This window comes from Peromyscus eremicus, chromosome 20 (assembly GCF_949786415.1).
Source record: "Peromyscus eremicus chromosome 20, PerEre_H2_v1, whole genome shotgun sequence".
NCBI classification, from domain to species: domain Eukaryota; kingdom Metazoa; phylum Chordata; class Mammalia; order Rodentia; family Cricetidae; genus Peromyscus; species Peromyscus eremicus.
This window is the reverse complement of record NC_081436.1, coordinates 56,226,351-56,242,651: the sequence shown is the minus strand read 5'-3', so window position 1 is coordinate 56,242,651 and position 16,301 is coordinate 56,226,351. Positions and strand designations below refer to the sequence as shown.

At 37.5% G+C, this 16,301-nt stretch overlaps 1 protein-coding gene across 1 annotated transcript in view; it reads left to right on the top strand.

The window, feature by feature from the left end:
• The first annotated feature begins 754 nt into the window (after positions 1-754).
• The window catches only part of Emc2 (ER membrane protein complex subunit 2), a 34,250-nt gene continuing 18,703 nt past the window's right edge, over positions 755-16,301 (top strand). The window contains exons 1-5 of the mRNA XM_059247781.1: positions 755-880; positions 7,825-7,938; positions 9,054-9,118; positions 9,503-9,588; positions 11,374-11,431. Coding sequence (XP_059103764.1) covers positions 841-880; positions 7,825-7,938; positions 9,054-9,118; positions 9,503-9,588; positions 11,374-11,431 — 363 coding nt within the window. The 5' untranslated portion in view covers positions 755-840. The remainder of the gene's footprint in view (positions 881-7,824; positions 7,939-9,053; positions 9,119-9,502; positions 9,589-11,373; positions 11,432-16,301) is intronic.

Genomic DNA, 16,301 nt, shown 5'->3' with positions numbered 1-16,301 from the left:
TCTGTTTCCTGCAAGCAAATTTTTGGTGGGAAATTCTCCCTGGAGGAGTGAACAGAAGCGATGTTTGGGCGCCCAAGGATACTTATTCTATTTATTTATTCTTTATAAGTACATACACAGTGGGTGCGCTTATGGAAATTCCAATCTAGAATTGTGGCTGAAAGGATAAAGAAATTAAATACTATGGATGCAGGTCTGCAGCAGGGCCTTCTTATGAACACAGAATTCCTTGGCCCCGAGGACAGAAAATGCAAATGGAGAATGCCACATTAGCCTTCAAATCGTTCATAAAACTTTGTTGTTTTTCTGTTTAGTTGAATATTAAAAGCCCATAGAAAGCCAGTCGCATTATGTATGGAGGAAAGTTGGGAGTGGGGCAAATATTTGACTAGACCGTTGTTTTAGGGGTCTCTGAAGAATAGAATGAATACATCTATGTAAAGGAAAATGAGAAAACAGGGAAGAGCGAGCACTAAAGACGTCACATTTGTTAAAATCTCGGCAAAAAAGAAAAAGAAAAAACAAAGTTACCTCAGGCCAAACCAGCTTCTCCTCACAGTGTAGGACCTCGTCCGTTCTCGGCAGCTCACGCACCTCCCTGCTGGTACCGCCCTCTGGCCCCTCCTCCCACTTCTCTCCGGCCCCGCCCCCCTAGCCCTGCCACTCTTGCTGCTTTGGCTCCGCCCTCTCCCCCTGAGTGACGTACAAATGCGCGGTAGATCCCGCCCACTCTCATCTGTCGACCAATAAAACATGGTTTCGTCATTTGCTACCGCCCGTTCGCTGGTGACGTCTGTCTCTCCCCGCCCTCTCTCCCGGCCGCCGCTGGGTTCTAGGAAGATGGCGAAGGTTACAGAGCGTTATGATGTGACTTGGGAAGGTAATTTCGGGCGGGGAGGATGCAGGAAGACCCAGGGCCCTGGGAAATGGTTCAGAAGTCCCCAGTTTCCCGGGAGAGATTCGTGCTCCGCTGTGTCCTCCGCAGGGCAGCTCGCCCTGAACGCGCCAAACCGAGTGGAGACTGAGGCGGGTTCCTTGGTGGGCCCCGTTCTGCCTGTCATCTTCTGTTCAGGAGGCAAGCGGGACACGAGGCTGAGACTGTCACACTTCATGTGGTTTCTGGGAGGCGTGGTGGAGGCGGAATCGATGTGTTCAAGCTTGAAAGCCAAGAAATAAATAGGTCCAGTGAGGCCCGTGCTAATTATTTGGAAGGGTTGTAGTGTGTGGAAAAGGTGTGTGGAAGAGCCATAAACAATTACAATCCTTCCACATGCAGTTTCTGTTTCTTTTTTTTTTTCAGAACCGGATCTCGAACCTACTCAAACCACACACAGCATAGCGTCTTACTTATTTTCTGCCAATAATGCCTTTTTTTTTTTAACCCTGAAGGGAAATGTAACTGGTTAATTTGGGGGCATGTGTTCATATGTCATGGTCTTTTCCTATCAGGTTTATCAAGAGTGGAGATACTTTAAATAAAACATCCAAATCTTGGATCAGTTCTATATGGGCTGTTACCTCTCTCAAAAACGATGATGGGAGTCATGCTTAAGAGAATAAATGAGTTTTGTTAAAGTATGGAATTTGTGTTCATGGACAGTAAATGTTCCCAGCAGTTAGCACAGTACAGTGTACTTCAGTAGCTGATTTGCCCATTGAATTCCTTCATGGAATCTTTACCATGTAGAGTGAAATTTACATTTATTGTTTGATCATGAATAAATATCAAATATTATAAGGGGCAAAAGTTTATTATATTGAGTTTTTGTATGTGTCAAGTAAGACACAGCCCCAATCCTCAAAGAGTTTACAGTTTAATGGAGCAACAAACCTGTTTTTAAAAGGTTTGTGTCAGCATGTACGCTTAGCGGTACCGTAGTTTTTTGAGTGGGTGTTTTTTTCCAATGCTTTTAAAAAGTTTTAAATATTTCATGATTTTTCTAAAGTAGTATTATGAAAGTTTTGTGAAGTATAGCTTTTAAAAGCTATTTAGCGTGTGTACCACCAAAGGACCAGTAGGTTTGTCACTACCAGCAAACAGAATGATTGTAAGTACCTCAGTACTGTCCTGTGGGCATTCTAAAGTGTAGTGCTGTAACTAGATTTGGAATAGTTACTGCTGTACACATTTGTTGAACAACAAATGAAGAAATAGTGTTAAAGTGATCGGTAAACTCAGCACGAGGAAAAAGGTTGTGCTGTTGGTTAATAGTATTAAGTCACACCACTGAAGGATCTGACTTTTGGTGGCATCTAGCCTGTTCCAACTCTGTGAGCTGACTCTGCTTGTCTTTACTAAGTTGCCTGATTTGCCATGCTCTTGTGTTGGGGTAGGCACATGCAATTCCTCCTACTAAGTGTTTTCCCCTCACAGTCTCACGCCTCCTTTCTTTAGACTTTAATCTCTCAGAATTGTGTTCAGATGTTACATCCTGCAGGACCCTTACACATACAGCCTCTCACCACTGCCACCATATTTACACAAGAAAGAAAGAAAAAACTAGAAAATAAAAAAAAACCAAGCAACAGAATCGAACACAACCTGCTCTTGGATCATGATCTTTCTTACTATTAAAGGACTTACTAGTTTGTGTTACTTTAGGTTTTTTTTTCTCTAATTAGAATATGAGGAACTAGGCCTACTCTGTTCACTGTTATGTAACTAGTGCTTGACACATGGGAGGAACTTGATTTATTGATTGAACTGTTGAGAGTGTTCATAATCAACACTAATAAGTTGTCTGCGATTTTTCTAGCTTTCTGGCCATTTATTATCTTAGGGGAACTTAGTCATCCCAGTGGCTAGAACACGGTTTCCTCATTTTTTAAAGTGAAGGCTTAAATTTCCTGAGAACCTCTATTTTATGAGGGTTTTAAGAAGAAAACTATTCTAGGCTCTTATTTCAGAGACTTGTGAGAAAGGTTTTTGAGATGTAGGTGGTAGATAGGGACTCTCAGAGATGGTGTTTTGTTTAGATACGGTGGACAGTGTTGACTGTATCCTTAGGAATTCCATTAACATCATAAACTGGTCCAAAGAGCACTGTAGAGTTTGTGTGCATGTGCATGTGTGTGTTCTATGTTATACATGAGAGTGCGGGTGTGCATAGACATAGAAATGCTAGAAGAGGAAATTATGTGTCTTGATGTATATCACTCTCTACCTTATTCATTTGAAACAGGGTCTCTCACTGAACCTAAAGTTCTGCTCGTGACAGCAAGTCCTGGTGATCTTTCTCTTTGCTTTTCCAGTGGTGGGATTACAGCCAACCAGGGCTTTTTATGTGGTGTGAACAAAAGGACTCAAATTCTTGTGCTTGCAAAGGGAAGGCTCTTACCTAGCAAGAACCCCTAGTCACTGAATATCTTCCCAGCCCCTGTAATTCGTGTAATACGAAAATTTATCACCTGTGTATAAAAGATTATAGTAAGTCTTAACAGTCTGCTAAGTCTCAAATAGATGCTATAAATAATAGAATGGAAGTTCATTTTGTGAGCCAGTTGAAAGTATTTGATAGGTAGAATATTATTTAAAAATTGGAAGTAAGAAAGAGAATTTAGAGTTGTAAGGAGAGTACTCTAGTGTCTTGAAGATGTATTTTTATGCAGGCCTAGATAGGATACCTTGTGCAGTGCCTAGCATGTAGTAGATATGAAATGAGTTTTTAAAAATAAAGTGAAAATTTTGTTACTATTCTTCCTTCCTACTTCCTGTTTTTTTCTTCATTTCATTAAGAAACCACAGTTTTGAGATTTTATAGATGTGACTTCCCTGCCATGCCTTATCTAGAAGACACAGTCTCACAGCTGACTTCCTGACCTCTGACTCTGTCTTTTTGCTCCCTTTTCTCGGATGTAGGTGAGCCTTAGTTGTAGGGACTGCTTTGTAGATGTGTTAACTGGTGTTACAGTTCGGTTTCTGTGCCTTATTTTCCTTTAAGGTGCTAGGAAGACCTTGTGCCAGTTCAAATGTTTATATGTTATACATCTGTGTTATGCTTGCTATTATAGATCAGTCCCTCTATGCAAGATTTTGATTTCTTTTCATCTTTTTGTATGTATGTATATGTGTGATATTGGTGTGCATGTAGATGCCGTAAGTTTCTGCCAGGTGTTTTGTCTATTAATTTCTACCCAATTTTTCAAGACAGTTTCTCTCACTACACCTTGAAGTCACAGATTGGCTAGACTGATTGGCCAATGGACCTCCAGTATCCACCTGTCTCTATATCCCATTACTGAGACTAAGGGAGGGTGTTGCAATGTCTAGCTTTTCCAAGGGTTCTAGGGATCGGAACTAAGGTCTTTATTCTTCTGTAACAAGCACTCCACTAGCTGAGTCATCTCTGTCCCAGCCCCTTGCCCTTGTTTCTTAGTAGCTTTCTTCTAGGTTCACCTTACACTTTTTATACTGCTCTTTTGATGGGTCCTCTATGACCATTTGCTTTCAAATGGTGGAACACACCTGATTGATTTCACATCTCACTAGTGCATTGCAGTACATAATTGGAAGAACACTTCTACTGAAGTTTAAATACATTGAAATAAATTCTTTTTATTCCTTTGAATTTAGTACCCACCCAGTCCCTCAAGTCCCCTGGCAATGGCAATTTTCTTTATCCTGTAACTGACTTTATGATGCAAATTTGTGGGACAGAATAATTTATAAAAGGTATATTCATATAAGTGAACCTGTAAGTGGTATTTCATAATTCATACTGAAGTGGAGGAAATCCAGGGTTGGAAGAAGTTTTGTACAAAAGAAGCAAGAGGAGGAAGTGGGCTGTTTCCTCATTTTTCAAGGTCCAGGTGTCTTAGCACAGTGAGTCCTTAGGGAGAGATGAATAGGCTAGCCCCTTTATAACCTCCTCTCATATTGATATTACCCCCAGTGCATAGACAGTAGTTAATAGCATGTACAGGAAAGGGGTGAGTAGTTTACATATATAGAATAGAATAAAATGACTTTGGCTTTGAGGAACATGCCATCTTTGGGGGACTGCCTAAAATGAAAAGTATAATCAAGGAAGGATTACTCCCAAAACTTTATTTCTAGACAGAAGTTTTCCCTATTTTACTTACAGTAAACGTAACTAAACATTTTGTAGAATTTTACATTGAGTAGAATGTTTTATGTAAATTACTTAATATTAGGAGCCCTGTACTTGGACCACATAAATGGGGGCAACATATATATGAAGTTGGATGAAAGACTATAGTGATGCCTCTGAGGAATTCATGAGTGCATGGCCTCTTTTTTTTTTTTTTGTTATAGTGATTTTTTTTAAATTTTTATTTCACAATACAATTCAGTTCTACATATCAGCCACGAATTCCCTTGTTCTCCCCCCTCCCACCCCCCTCACCTTCCCCTCAGCCCACCCCATTCCCACCTCCTCCAGGGTAAAGCCTCCCCCGCGGACTGAGACCAACCTGGTAGACTCAGTCCAGGTAGGTCCAGTCCCCTCCTCCCAGGCCGAGCCAAGTGATCCTGCATAGGCCCCAGGTTTCAAACAGCCGACTCAAGAGTGCATGACCTCTTAACAGTAATCAAAATCAGCTTAAAAGCAAAGCAAGAGCCCCAAACCATAGCACTGTCCAAATATGTGGTCTCTCAGTTTTGCTTTATTTAAGTTGGATGAGAGACCTACAAAACTTGTAATCCTGTGTATTTAATAACCAAAGTAGTAGAAGTGTTAAATGGTAAGTCCCAAGTCACTGTTTTTAGGTTGATGAGGCAGAGTTGACAAGTCCTCTGACTAGACCACTTATTCTGCTTCTTAGTGCCCAGGTGTCAGTGTGTTTTTTCCAATGAAAAACCAGATAGTAAATATCAGCAGTTTTTTGTATTATTTGGCTCATATTGACTATTCCTATAACATTGCAGCTCAGAAAAAAAGCTATAGGTTCTTGGCTTACAAAATAATTGGATGCAAATTTTGGCCATGAGGTGGTAGTATCTTGACTCAGGTTTAAATTCTCCGATAAAATGCAAAGTAAAGAGCAAGCCAGAGATGCTGTAATTAGAATGAGATTATAGTGTTTGCAGTTATAAATGAATGTAGAATGACTTAGGGGAGAAGCTTTAAAATCTGCTGATTCAGGGACCATAAGGAAATTAGCAGCATGCATAAAAAACCGAACAAAATGTTGGCAACTGAAATAGTAATAGCCATTTTTTAAGTTCATATTATGCCAGGTCCTGTTTTCAATCCGTACAACTAATTAATAATGTTCATTACAATAGCCAAATTATACAAGTATCATTTTTATATTCACTTGGTAGACAAGAACATTGAAGCGCAAAGTATACTCAGCTAATATCACACTAATGGAAAGTGTCAGTGTTGAGACTTGAAGCCTAGCAGTTTGAATATTGCATTTCCACTCTTGATCTTTGTGTACAGATTAAACATAAGACAGCATGAATGTACTTAGCTGGATAGTTAGTCATACCTCAACTATGTGTCTTAGTTCAGGCCAATATAATAACAAATGCACCACTGTGGATGTCTTAAACTAGAAATTGTTTCTGTATATTGCTGGAGGTTAGGAAGTGGAGAGATAGGTCCTGGCAGATCCAGTGTCTAGTGAGGATTAGACAACTGATGGCAGAAAGCAGAGGAAAGACAAACCTGTCTTCTTGTGAGGGCACTGATTATCTCCCAAAGACCTCTCACCACTTTGAGTCTTAGGATTTTTAAAAAATTTGAAAAGAGTCATAAACATTTAGCTATAATATTATGTAAAAGGAACCAGATTAGATATGCTTCTAAAATATTTTGGTTTTGTTTTTATTATAGTCAGTCCTTAGCACTCCAGATTGGGCTTTTAGTTTTATTGATTTATTTTTAATGGGAATTTTTGTTTTGTTTTGTTTTAAAGAAAACCAATTTTTTTTTTTTTTTTTATGGGCTCGTGGTTCTGGTGAAAGCATTCTGGCTCTCCACTACTAGGGGAAGGCCAAAAGTTTGTGAGTTGACAAGACTTAAGGGGTGAAATTCCTTTTTCTTTAATAAGTCAGGAACCTCTTCTGTCGTAACTAGCCCCCTGTGATAACTAACACTCCTGCCAAATCTCTCCTGTGATAATGATCTTGATCTGTTCATTAGGACAGAGCCCTAAGATCTAATACCCACATAAAAATGTTCTGCCCCAACCTGGTTTATTGGGAAGCAGATTTCCAACCCGGAGAGACATTTAAACCACAGCAGAGTTCTGTATTCCAGAGTTCTGTATTCTAGAATTACCTGTTGTATTGTAATTTGCAAAGTTGTTCTCCATTTTATGTTAGTTACTTGATCTTACTGATGTTATAGTTCAATCAAAGGTTTCTTTTGTTGTAATTGATTTCTTGTTTACTTCCATGGCAGGATACTATTAAGGAAATTAGATGTGAATATCCCTTTGTTGATAGCCCAATATGTAGTCTTGAAAAATTTTTATGAGTAAATTGCAAAAATATGTTGACTCTTTTGAGATGTCAATATATAATTGTATGCCCACCAGCTTTTTTTTTTTTTTTTTTTTTTTTTTTTTTTTTTTTTTTTTTTAGAAAATAATCTCTGGCTTTTACAAAACCCTGCAAGTAGTCTATATTTCCCCTCACCCCTCCAATTAAGACCTACAGTTGCCTAAAGTGATAGCAGGCCCATGGCATGGTGTTCATTATATTTAAAGATAGTTGCGATATCACAGATTTGCCTGTAAGTTAGAGTTTATTTCCTTATGTAAATAGTTGATTTCATTTAGTCAATATTTTGCAATCTATCATATGTTCATATATGTGTATCTGTTAAGAACTTTAATTTTCTATTTTTTCAGAAATGCGAGATAAAATGAGAAAATGGAGAGAAGAAAACTCAAGAAATAGTGAACAAATTATGGAAGTTGGAGAAGAACTAATTAGTGATTATGCTTCTAAGCTTGGGGATGACAGTAAGTTTTCAATTATTATGTGTAGGCCTAGCATGTCTTATTTGTGATTCTTCATATTTAATGTGTTTTTATTAACATTGTACCTATTAGTTATATCACTCCTTTGTTTCAGGAAATGTAATGAATGGTGCTTTAGTTTAAAGAGGATTTGTAATTGTTGATCAGTTCCTTTTCTATTTCTGTGACATAGCAACATGACTGTGACAACTAATAGAGGAAAGAGTCTGTGCTGGGTAGTTTTATGTCATAGGACCTCAGTTGAGAAAATGCCTCCACCACATTGACCTCTTGGTCAGCCCTTGGTGCATTTTCTTGACTGACAACGTGAATGGGAGGGCCCAGTTCACTAGGGGCAGGTTGTAGAAGAAGGCAGTCTGAGCAGGCCACAAGGAGCAGCCAATAAGCAGCACTCCTCCATTGCCTCTTCATTGATTCCTGCTCCATGTTCTTATGTTGAGTTCTTACACCGACTCTCTTGGATGATAGATTTCAAGCTATAAGAAGAAATAAACCCTTTCTTTTGGTGATGGTGTTTCATTACAGCAGCAGAATACTTACGACAATTTATTTGGAGTTATGGTTCCAGGAGGTTAGAGTCCATAATGGTGGCAGGAGTAGGAAGATGAAGACTCACTTCTTGAACTACAGTCATGAAGGAGAGGCTTTGAAAGTTCAAATCCTGCCCCCAGAGATATACTTCTCCAGCAAGGAGGTCTCTTAGACCTCCCCAAACAACTGGGACCAAGTCTTCAAGTTCCAGAGACTGTGGAGGACAGTCTTATTCAAACCACCACAGTATTGAAGCCATTGAATAGGCACTTAGGTTTTAAAGGCTCACAAAACTGGTAAATGTATATTTCATAATGGCATTCTGATCTGGTCAAAATGTACTTCATAGAGAATTTAAGAATTTAGTATGTGTTAAATATCAATTTTTTTTGCTTCAGAAGATTTTATATTGCTGAATACATATAAAGATGCAGTCTTAAGTTTAGAAATAATTTTCAGTTAAAAAGTCACATTCTTTAAAATTCTTGCAAGTAGAGGAATTTAATTTATGTTTAGGAAATTTCTATATTAATTCAGGTTTTTTTTTTTCCATCTCATATTTCTAGTTTGGATCATATATGAGCAGGTGATGATTGCAGCCCTAGACTATGGTCGGGATGACTTGGCATTGGTAAGTATTTAATTATATTTTACCCTATATTTAATTTGCTTTATGAGTTATATATTAGTGTGTGGTTAAGGCTTACGGTATTGGATGTATTGAATGCTTTCTATAACAAATTTTGAATGCTTCTCTAACAGGAAGTCCAGGATTAGGGTTGTAACTGTGTAATCCAGTAGGATTCTTGGCTAGCTTGTAGAAGGTTCTGGATTTGCTCTCTAGCATCATGCACATAAAAGAAAACAACAAAATATTCTACCAATAAAACAGTAAATGAAACTAGATACTTTGGGACATAGTAGAAACTATTTAGACCATTTATAAAATAGGACATTTATGTGATGTCATTACACTTGTCCAGGTCTTTTTTTATTTAACCCATTGTGTTTTCAGTTTTGTCTTCAGGAATTAAGAAGACAGTTCCCTGGTAGTCACAGAGTTAAGCGGTTAACAGGCATGAGATTTGAAGCTATGGAAAGGTAAACATCCCGTGAACAATATAATTTCACTTAAACATGGCAGATGTGGAAGCTGTGTCTACAGTACATCATTGATGCAGAAGGGCTTTGTACTCCTGAGTTCTGTCTAATGTCAGAGTGTTTCTCAATACAAATCCCACCCATACTTCTAGGATGTAGCACTTAACATGAAGTGAAACCCATTTGCCACTTCTGGCTATTGAAATTAGGTCATGCTCTACCAGAAGAACTGACTTTAGACCCCAGTTCTAACATTTTCTAGTTTTGGACTTGACAAATGAATATTAAATCTTTTCAGCTTTATTCTTCTAAAATAAGGGTATTGCCCGCTTCCTAGGGTTTGAGGAAAGCATACACATATTCGTGCATACACTATCAAAGTACATGGAAGACATGGTCATCATTTGGATCAAGAGTTTTCAGTCTTTTAGAAAAACAACTCCTTTTTGAAAAATGCATGTAGCCCAGAAATTGAGGAAAGAGATGGTCTGTTTCAAATGAAGCAAGGGTGGAGACACATTTGGACCTATGTTGACATGTCTAAAGCACATTGTAGGGAAATCCAGAATTCAGAGTTCACTGTGGCTAGAGTGTAAGGTGAGGTGGAGTTTTTGGCTAGGACTGAAGCTGAAGATAACAGGCAGTTATGGTTATGTATCACTAATATGCCCTGCTAAGGGGTGTCAGTGAAGATAGGAAGAAACCATTTTAGGAAAATGAGGAAATGAGGAAAGGAAATGAGAACCTTTGGATTTATATGTAAAAACATTCTATGTGACTATATAGTCTAATAAAGAACAGTTTTGAACTTCTTATACTATTATTGTAAGTTATAACAAAACATAGAGGATGGGTGAAAGGAATTAAGAGATAGAAAATAGACCATCAATAATGTTTTAGAAGTAAAGGGAAAAGGTCAAAGTGACTTAGTTTTCTGTCTTTTATGCTGAGTTGTCATCAACCTAAGAAAACAAAACAACAAAAATGGGAAATTGTAGGTTTGGGCTGGAATTGAGTTTGGTGTAGCATCATGGATATCAAACTGAGTAAGCAGCAATTTGAATGTATATTCTTGAGAGAAGTATCCATGAGGCCCAAATGGAGATTACAATTCCCCTTTAGATTTGTCAGCTTGTATTGGTAGGGCTGTATCTCCACTCTAGGAAGTGAGAATGTCATCCAGTGCTACGTGCATTGTATGCTCAAGAGTTTTCAATGTGTTCTTGTTGGCACTTTAAATAATCTGGCCTGGGGTTTCCTAATCTTCAGAAACATAGAAATGAGTGTTTGTATCTCTCATCTATTTTACGCTTTGTCCACTTTACACATAAGCCTTGAATATGTTTGTGTGTATGGTGCTCATGCACATTTAGTCTGCTAATACCAGTGTGTATGCAGTATCTGCGTCTTTTTACCTCCAAGATGTTACTGATGGCCTATTTGCTACCTTCAGTTTCTCATCCATCTCGTTTCCATGTACTCTACTGCAGTTTATAACTCTTAATGCCTCAGTAGCAAAACTAAAAGAAAAAAAAAGCTATTTTTTTAACCTTGGTTGCTAGTTCTTACCTTTGTATTTAGATGAAATTAATGTTTTTGTAGAAGGGCTTTCTGTAAAGACTTTATGATTTTTGTTTTCTTAAAAATAGACTAACCGTTCACTGTCAAATGAAAATAGGAAAACTTGCATAGCAGTTATGAAGATGAAGCCCTATTTAATAGTTTTATGGATTTATGACATTTTAAGGTCATAATGATTCTTGATATATCTTTCTTTTTAAATAGATATGATGATGCTATACAGCTGTATGATCGAATTTTGCAAGAAGATCCAACTAACACTGTAAGTTTGTACATTATCCTGAAAGTGACTTAAAAATTAATGTAAGGATAAAATGAATTAGTTGAGGAAATACTGAAAGAGCTTTTTCCTTTTTCTTTTAGATAGTTTAGGTGAGCAATGTTTTATTTTAAAGATATTTGATACTCTTCAATAAGATTTCACTTTTGTCTTATTTAGAAAGTTACTTAAAACTTGGTGAGGGAGGGTTGGGGATTTAGCTCAGTGCTAGAGTGCTTGCCTAGCAAGTGCAAAGCACTGGGTTCGGTCCTCAGCTCCGGAAAAAAAAAAAAAAAAAAACTTGATGAGGGGATAAAAACCCAGCAGCACTCTTTCCATGTTATGAAGCTTTATGAAGTACCAGTTCATTTGGTGTGTGTGGATATGTTTTAGTTATCCTGGTTAAAAATGAAAGGTGTCATCTCAGCGATTGTTATATGCAGTTACTGCAGCTCTTTATTTCATTTTGTTTTTTGCCTTTTTCCTATTTAATGCTTGAATTAAAATTACATTAAGATGTCAATAATTATTTGTTTTAAAATTCCCTAGTTGTCTTTTTTAATGTGATAATGTTTAATTTAATATTCTGGCATCATAGCTTGCCTCCGTCTTTCGCTATATGGAGAGTTATAAGGGAGTTATAGACAATAGTCATCTTTATGTCTTTCTATATTGCAGTATACTTATAACTGCAAAAAGAAAACGTTTTTAGAATTTAAAAATGTTTTAAAAATTGCTTAACTTTTATAGTATGGGTGTTTTGCCCACATGTAAGTCTGTGCACAATTTGTGTTCAGTGCCTGTGGAGGCCAGAAGAGAATGTGATATCCTTGGAACTGGAATTAGAGAAGGTTGTGAGTCTCCATGTGGTGCTGGGAATCAAAGCTGGGTCCTCTGGAAGAGAAACCAGTACTGTTAAAGGACGACACATTTCTCTAGCCCCATTTTTGAAATTATTAAACAAACACCAGATTTTCTTTTTGTAAAAGGAAAGATTATTATGTTCACACAAGGTAACTTAAGAAAAGTTTTCTCCTTGGCAAGTATATCTTTAAAAGTTGCCATTTAAAAAAAATCATGTATTTTTATAGATTGTATGATGCCAAAATATTTAATTGAACAACAATGGCACTGAGCAGTGGTGGCACAGGCCTTTAATCCCATCACTTGGGAGGTAAAGGAAGGCAGACCTCTATGAGTTTGAGGCCAGCCTGGTCTACAGAGTGAGATCAAGAACAGGCACCAAAACTACACAGAGAAACCCTGCCTTGAAAAACAAAAACAAAAACAAAAACAAAAACAAAAACAAAAACAAAAACAAAAAAAACCAAAAAAAAAAAAGAAAAAAGAAAAGGGCAGTGGCAATTCATCTTAAAGAAATTATTGATGTTAACATTGGAAATTATTTAACAATAAATAATTTAATAATAAATAACAGAAAGTATCTTATGGATTCCTTAAAGCACATTTGTATAGGATTGATCATAAACCGCCATTTCTGCTTACTGCTTTTGCCGTCTGGTGATACAGAGTGTTACAGTAGCTGAAATGCCTCATGGGTGCTAAATTCCTACTGTTAGTGTTATTGTAGGGAAATTTCCCATAGAGACTTTTAAGTAGTTTTGCTTTGCTTTTTATTTGTTTGTTTGTTTTTGTTATTGTCGATATTTGAGTGGAAGCATTTCCTTGCTTGGTAATGATTTTCAGAATATAGAAAGCTTTGGGAAAAGTTCAGATCATGATAAGCCTTTCTCTTACAGAAAGCAAATTAAGAAATAATGTCTATCAGTTTGTCTAGATACTAGTAATATAAATTTACTAATTAATTACTAATTAATTTTAAAATCATTTTCGAATTTTAGCTATCTTAATAGCTTGTCATGTGCCTTGAAAAAGTTACTTTTAAAAAGTACCACTTAGGATTAGAGAGATGGCTCATCAGTTAAGTGCACTGGATGCTCTTCCCGAGGACCCAGGTTCAATTCCCAGTACCATATGGTGGCTCACAACCATCTGTAACTCCAGTGCCAGGAGATTTGATGCCCTCTTCTGACTTGTGCAGGCACCAGACATACACATGATACACAGACATGCATGGCACGCAGACAAAACACCTATGCACATAAAATAAATTATAAAGTACCACTTTTCTATTGCTAAGTATTTTCTCATGTATTTACTCATAAGGATTTACTAGTCTTCTTTGCCATTTAACCATATATTGAAAAAAGTAAAATCAAGTTTCTGAGTTTCCTATGCTTTTCACATGTAGGTTAATATGAGTAGCTAATAATTTGTTTTCTTGGAGTCAAACATGGTACTTCTGTTTTGGTTTAAGTGGGGATATTTTTAATAAATTACTTCACTTAGTGGTAGAGTGCTTGTGACGGCCTCGTTTTCATCATCAAGACAGCATACAAGAAAGAGTTAGGTAATTTATACTTTAATGTGACTGTCTTGCTTTTCATATGTTATGGATCTTTGTGGTTTTTTAAGACTGGCTAAAAGAGAAATCCACCTTATTTCTTTTAGAGTATGAGTGAGCAGATAGCAAGTAGATTCCAGTATTAGACATGTTGAACAAGGTGACTGGATTCAGGTTTCTCAAATGTATTATTGGTTATGAAATATAATCAGATCTTCCCAATCTCCTCCTTTGTTTCCTAAATACTTACTACTGAGTATTTCTCATGAGCCACCAAAATGTTTGTAATATAGCAATAAAGGCCAGCTCTGTTCTTTTACCCTTAGGAAGGAAGCAGTATATTGGGCATTGAGGGGAAAGACACAAAGCCATTCAGAATTTAAAACTAACATATCTAATAGAAGACTTGAATTTAGTATTAAACAGTTGAGTTACTGTGTTGAAGGCGTCTCTGTTTCTTCTTCTAAAGCAAATTCGAGGCATAACCTCAAAGGTTAAAGTCCTGCATTGTCTAACAGCAATCATCTGACCCTTTTGTCTTGTGCTTCTGTGTTTAATGAAGAAATGGATCTGTACAGCCAGTTTTAAAGACCCTCCTCATTCACACACATTCGTTCAGAAACACTGAGTGTTACACACAAGACCAGACAGAAGGGTGCCTTAGATAGAGGCTTGCCTTGTCTTTGTTTTTTAGGAGGTTCATTATATGACAAGCATCTTTTGGACCTTGAAATTGATTTATTCAGTTTTGATTCTTTTGTGACTTTCTCTCTAAGTTTTGACCCTCAGAGGCTGTAAAGAATGAGTGCGGTTTACATGAGACAAAGGCAGTGAGGTGGAGAAATACGTTAAATCCCAAGGAATGGCACAAGGTTTCACATTAAGTGCAAGCCTTCCTTAGGAAGGGAAGAATATGATGCTTAGAATTAAGTTTTCAGAGTTTTGAGGAGGTCATGAAAAGGAATAATTTCTCCTTTTCTAATTTTTATTTTTATTTTATTTTATTTTATTTTTTTGATTTTTCGAGACAGGGTTTTTCTGTGTAGCTTTGTGCCTTTCCTGGAACTCACTTGGTAGCCCAGGCTGGCCTCGAACTCACAGACATCTGCCTGGCTCTGCCTCCCGAGTGCTGGGATTAAAGGCATGCGCCACCACCGCCCGGCCAATTTTTTTTTTTCTAATTTTTAAAAATTGTGCAATATTTTTAAAAAAAGTTTTGGATACTCACATTAAAAATTATAGATAGTAAAAAATGATACATGGGAAAAAAATAAGTCAGTCCTGCCTTCGAGCTCAAGTCCTCCTTCCCTTGGGCATACTGTTGATTTACTATGGTTTGCTTTCAAAGAATTTTTTTTTAATGCACAAACAAGCTGTATACATGTATCTCTCTTCCTCCCCTCTGTCTCTGTCTCTGTCTCTCTGTCTCTATTTCTGTCTCTGTCTCTGTGTGTGTGTGTGTGTGTGTGTGTGTGTGTGTGTGTGTGTGTGTATTGTTGATGATGATGATCAAGTACTTTACATTTTATTTTGGAAATAGATAGATTGCCTCTGTGCCTTGTGGGGATACTTTGAATTCACACTTTCTTTGTGCCTGGAGAACTGGGTACTCCTTTCTCTTTGCTAAGCAACTTTTCTTTCCTTTCTGGGCCCTGAAATCTTGAGTTCAGGGAATCTGAGATTGTGTTTTACTGGGTGGAACACAGTAATCCTTTAATCTACTTCTAGAGGTTATTTCTCTGCAAGCTTGCCAATTGTGTATAATTTTTTTAGAGGACCCGGAACTAATTTGATGAAGATTTATTCATAATCTTTTAAAATTTAAAGCAATTTATGAGCGTGTATATTGTTTGTTTTTTAATATTTTTTTTTAGATAGGGTCTCTATGTTAAGTTGTGCTAGTTAGGGTTACCATTGCTGTGATGAAGCACCGTGACCAAAAGCAACTGGGGAGGAAAAGAGTTTATTTGGCTTGTACTTCTACCTCACTGTTCATCACTGAAGGAAGTCAGGACAGGAACTCAAATAAGGCAGGAACCTGGAGGTAGGAGCTGATGCAGAGGCCATGAAGAAGTGCTGCTTACTGTCTTGCTCCTCATGGCTCCTTCAGCCTTTCTTATTGAACCCAGGACACCAGCCCTGGAGTGGCTCTACCACAGTGGACTGAGACCTCCCATCAATCGCTAATTAAGAACTGCCCTTGCAGGCTTACCTACAGCCAGACTTTATGGAGGCATTTTCTCAGTTGAGGCCCCTCCTCTCTGATAACTCTTGTTTGTGTCAAGTTGACACAAAACTAGCCAGGACAGTGATATGGACTGACCTGGCGGTCACTTTGTGGCGCAGGGTGCCTTGAACTTTTCATTTTTCTGTGTCAGCCACCCATATTTGGGGAGTATAGACATATAAAACTGTACCTGTAAATAACTTCTCTGTAGTTTTTATTGG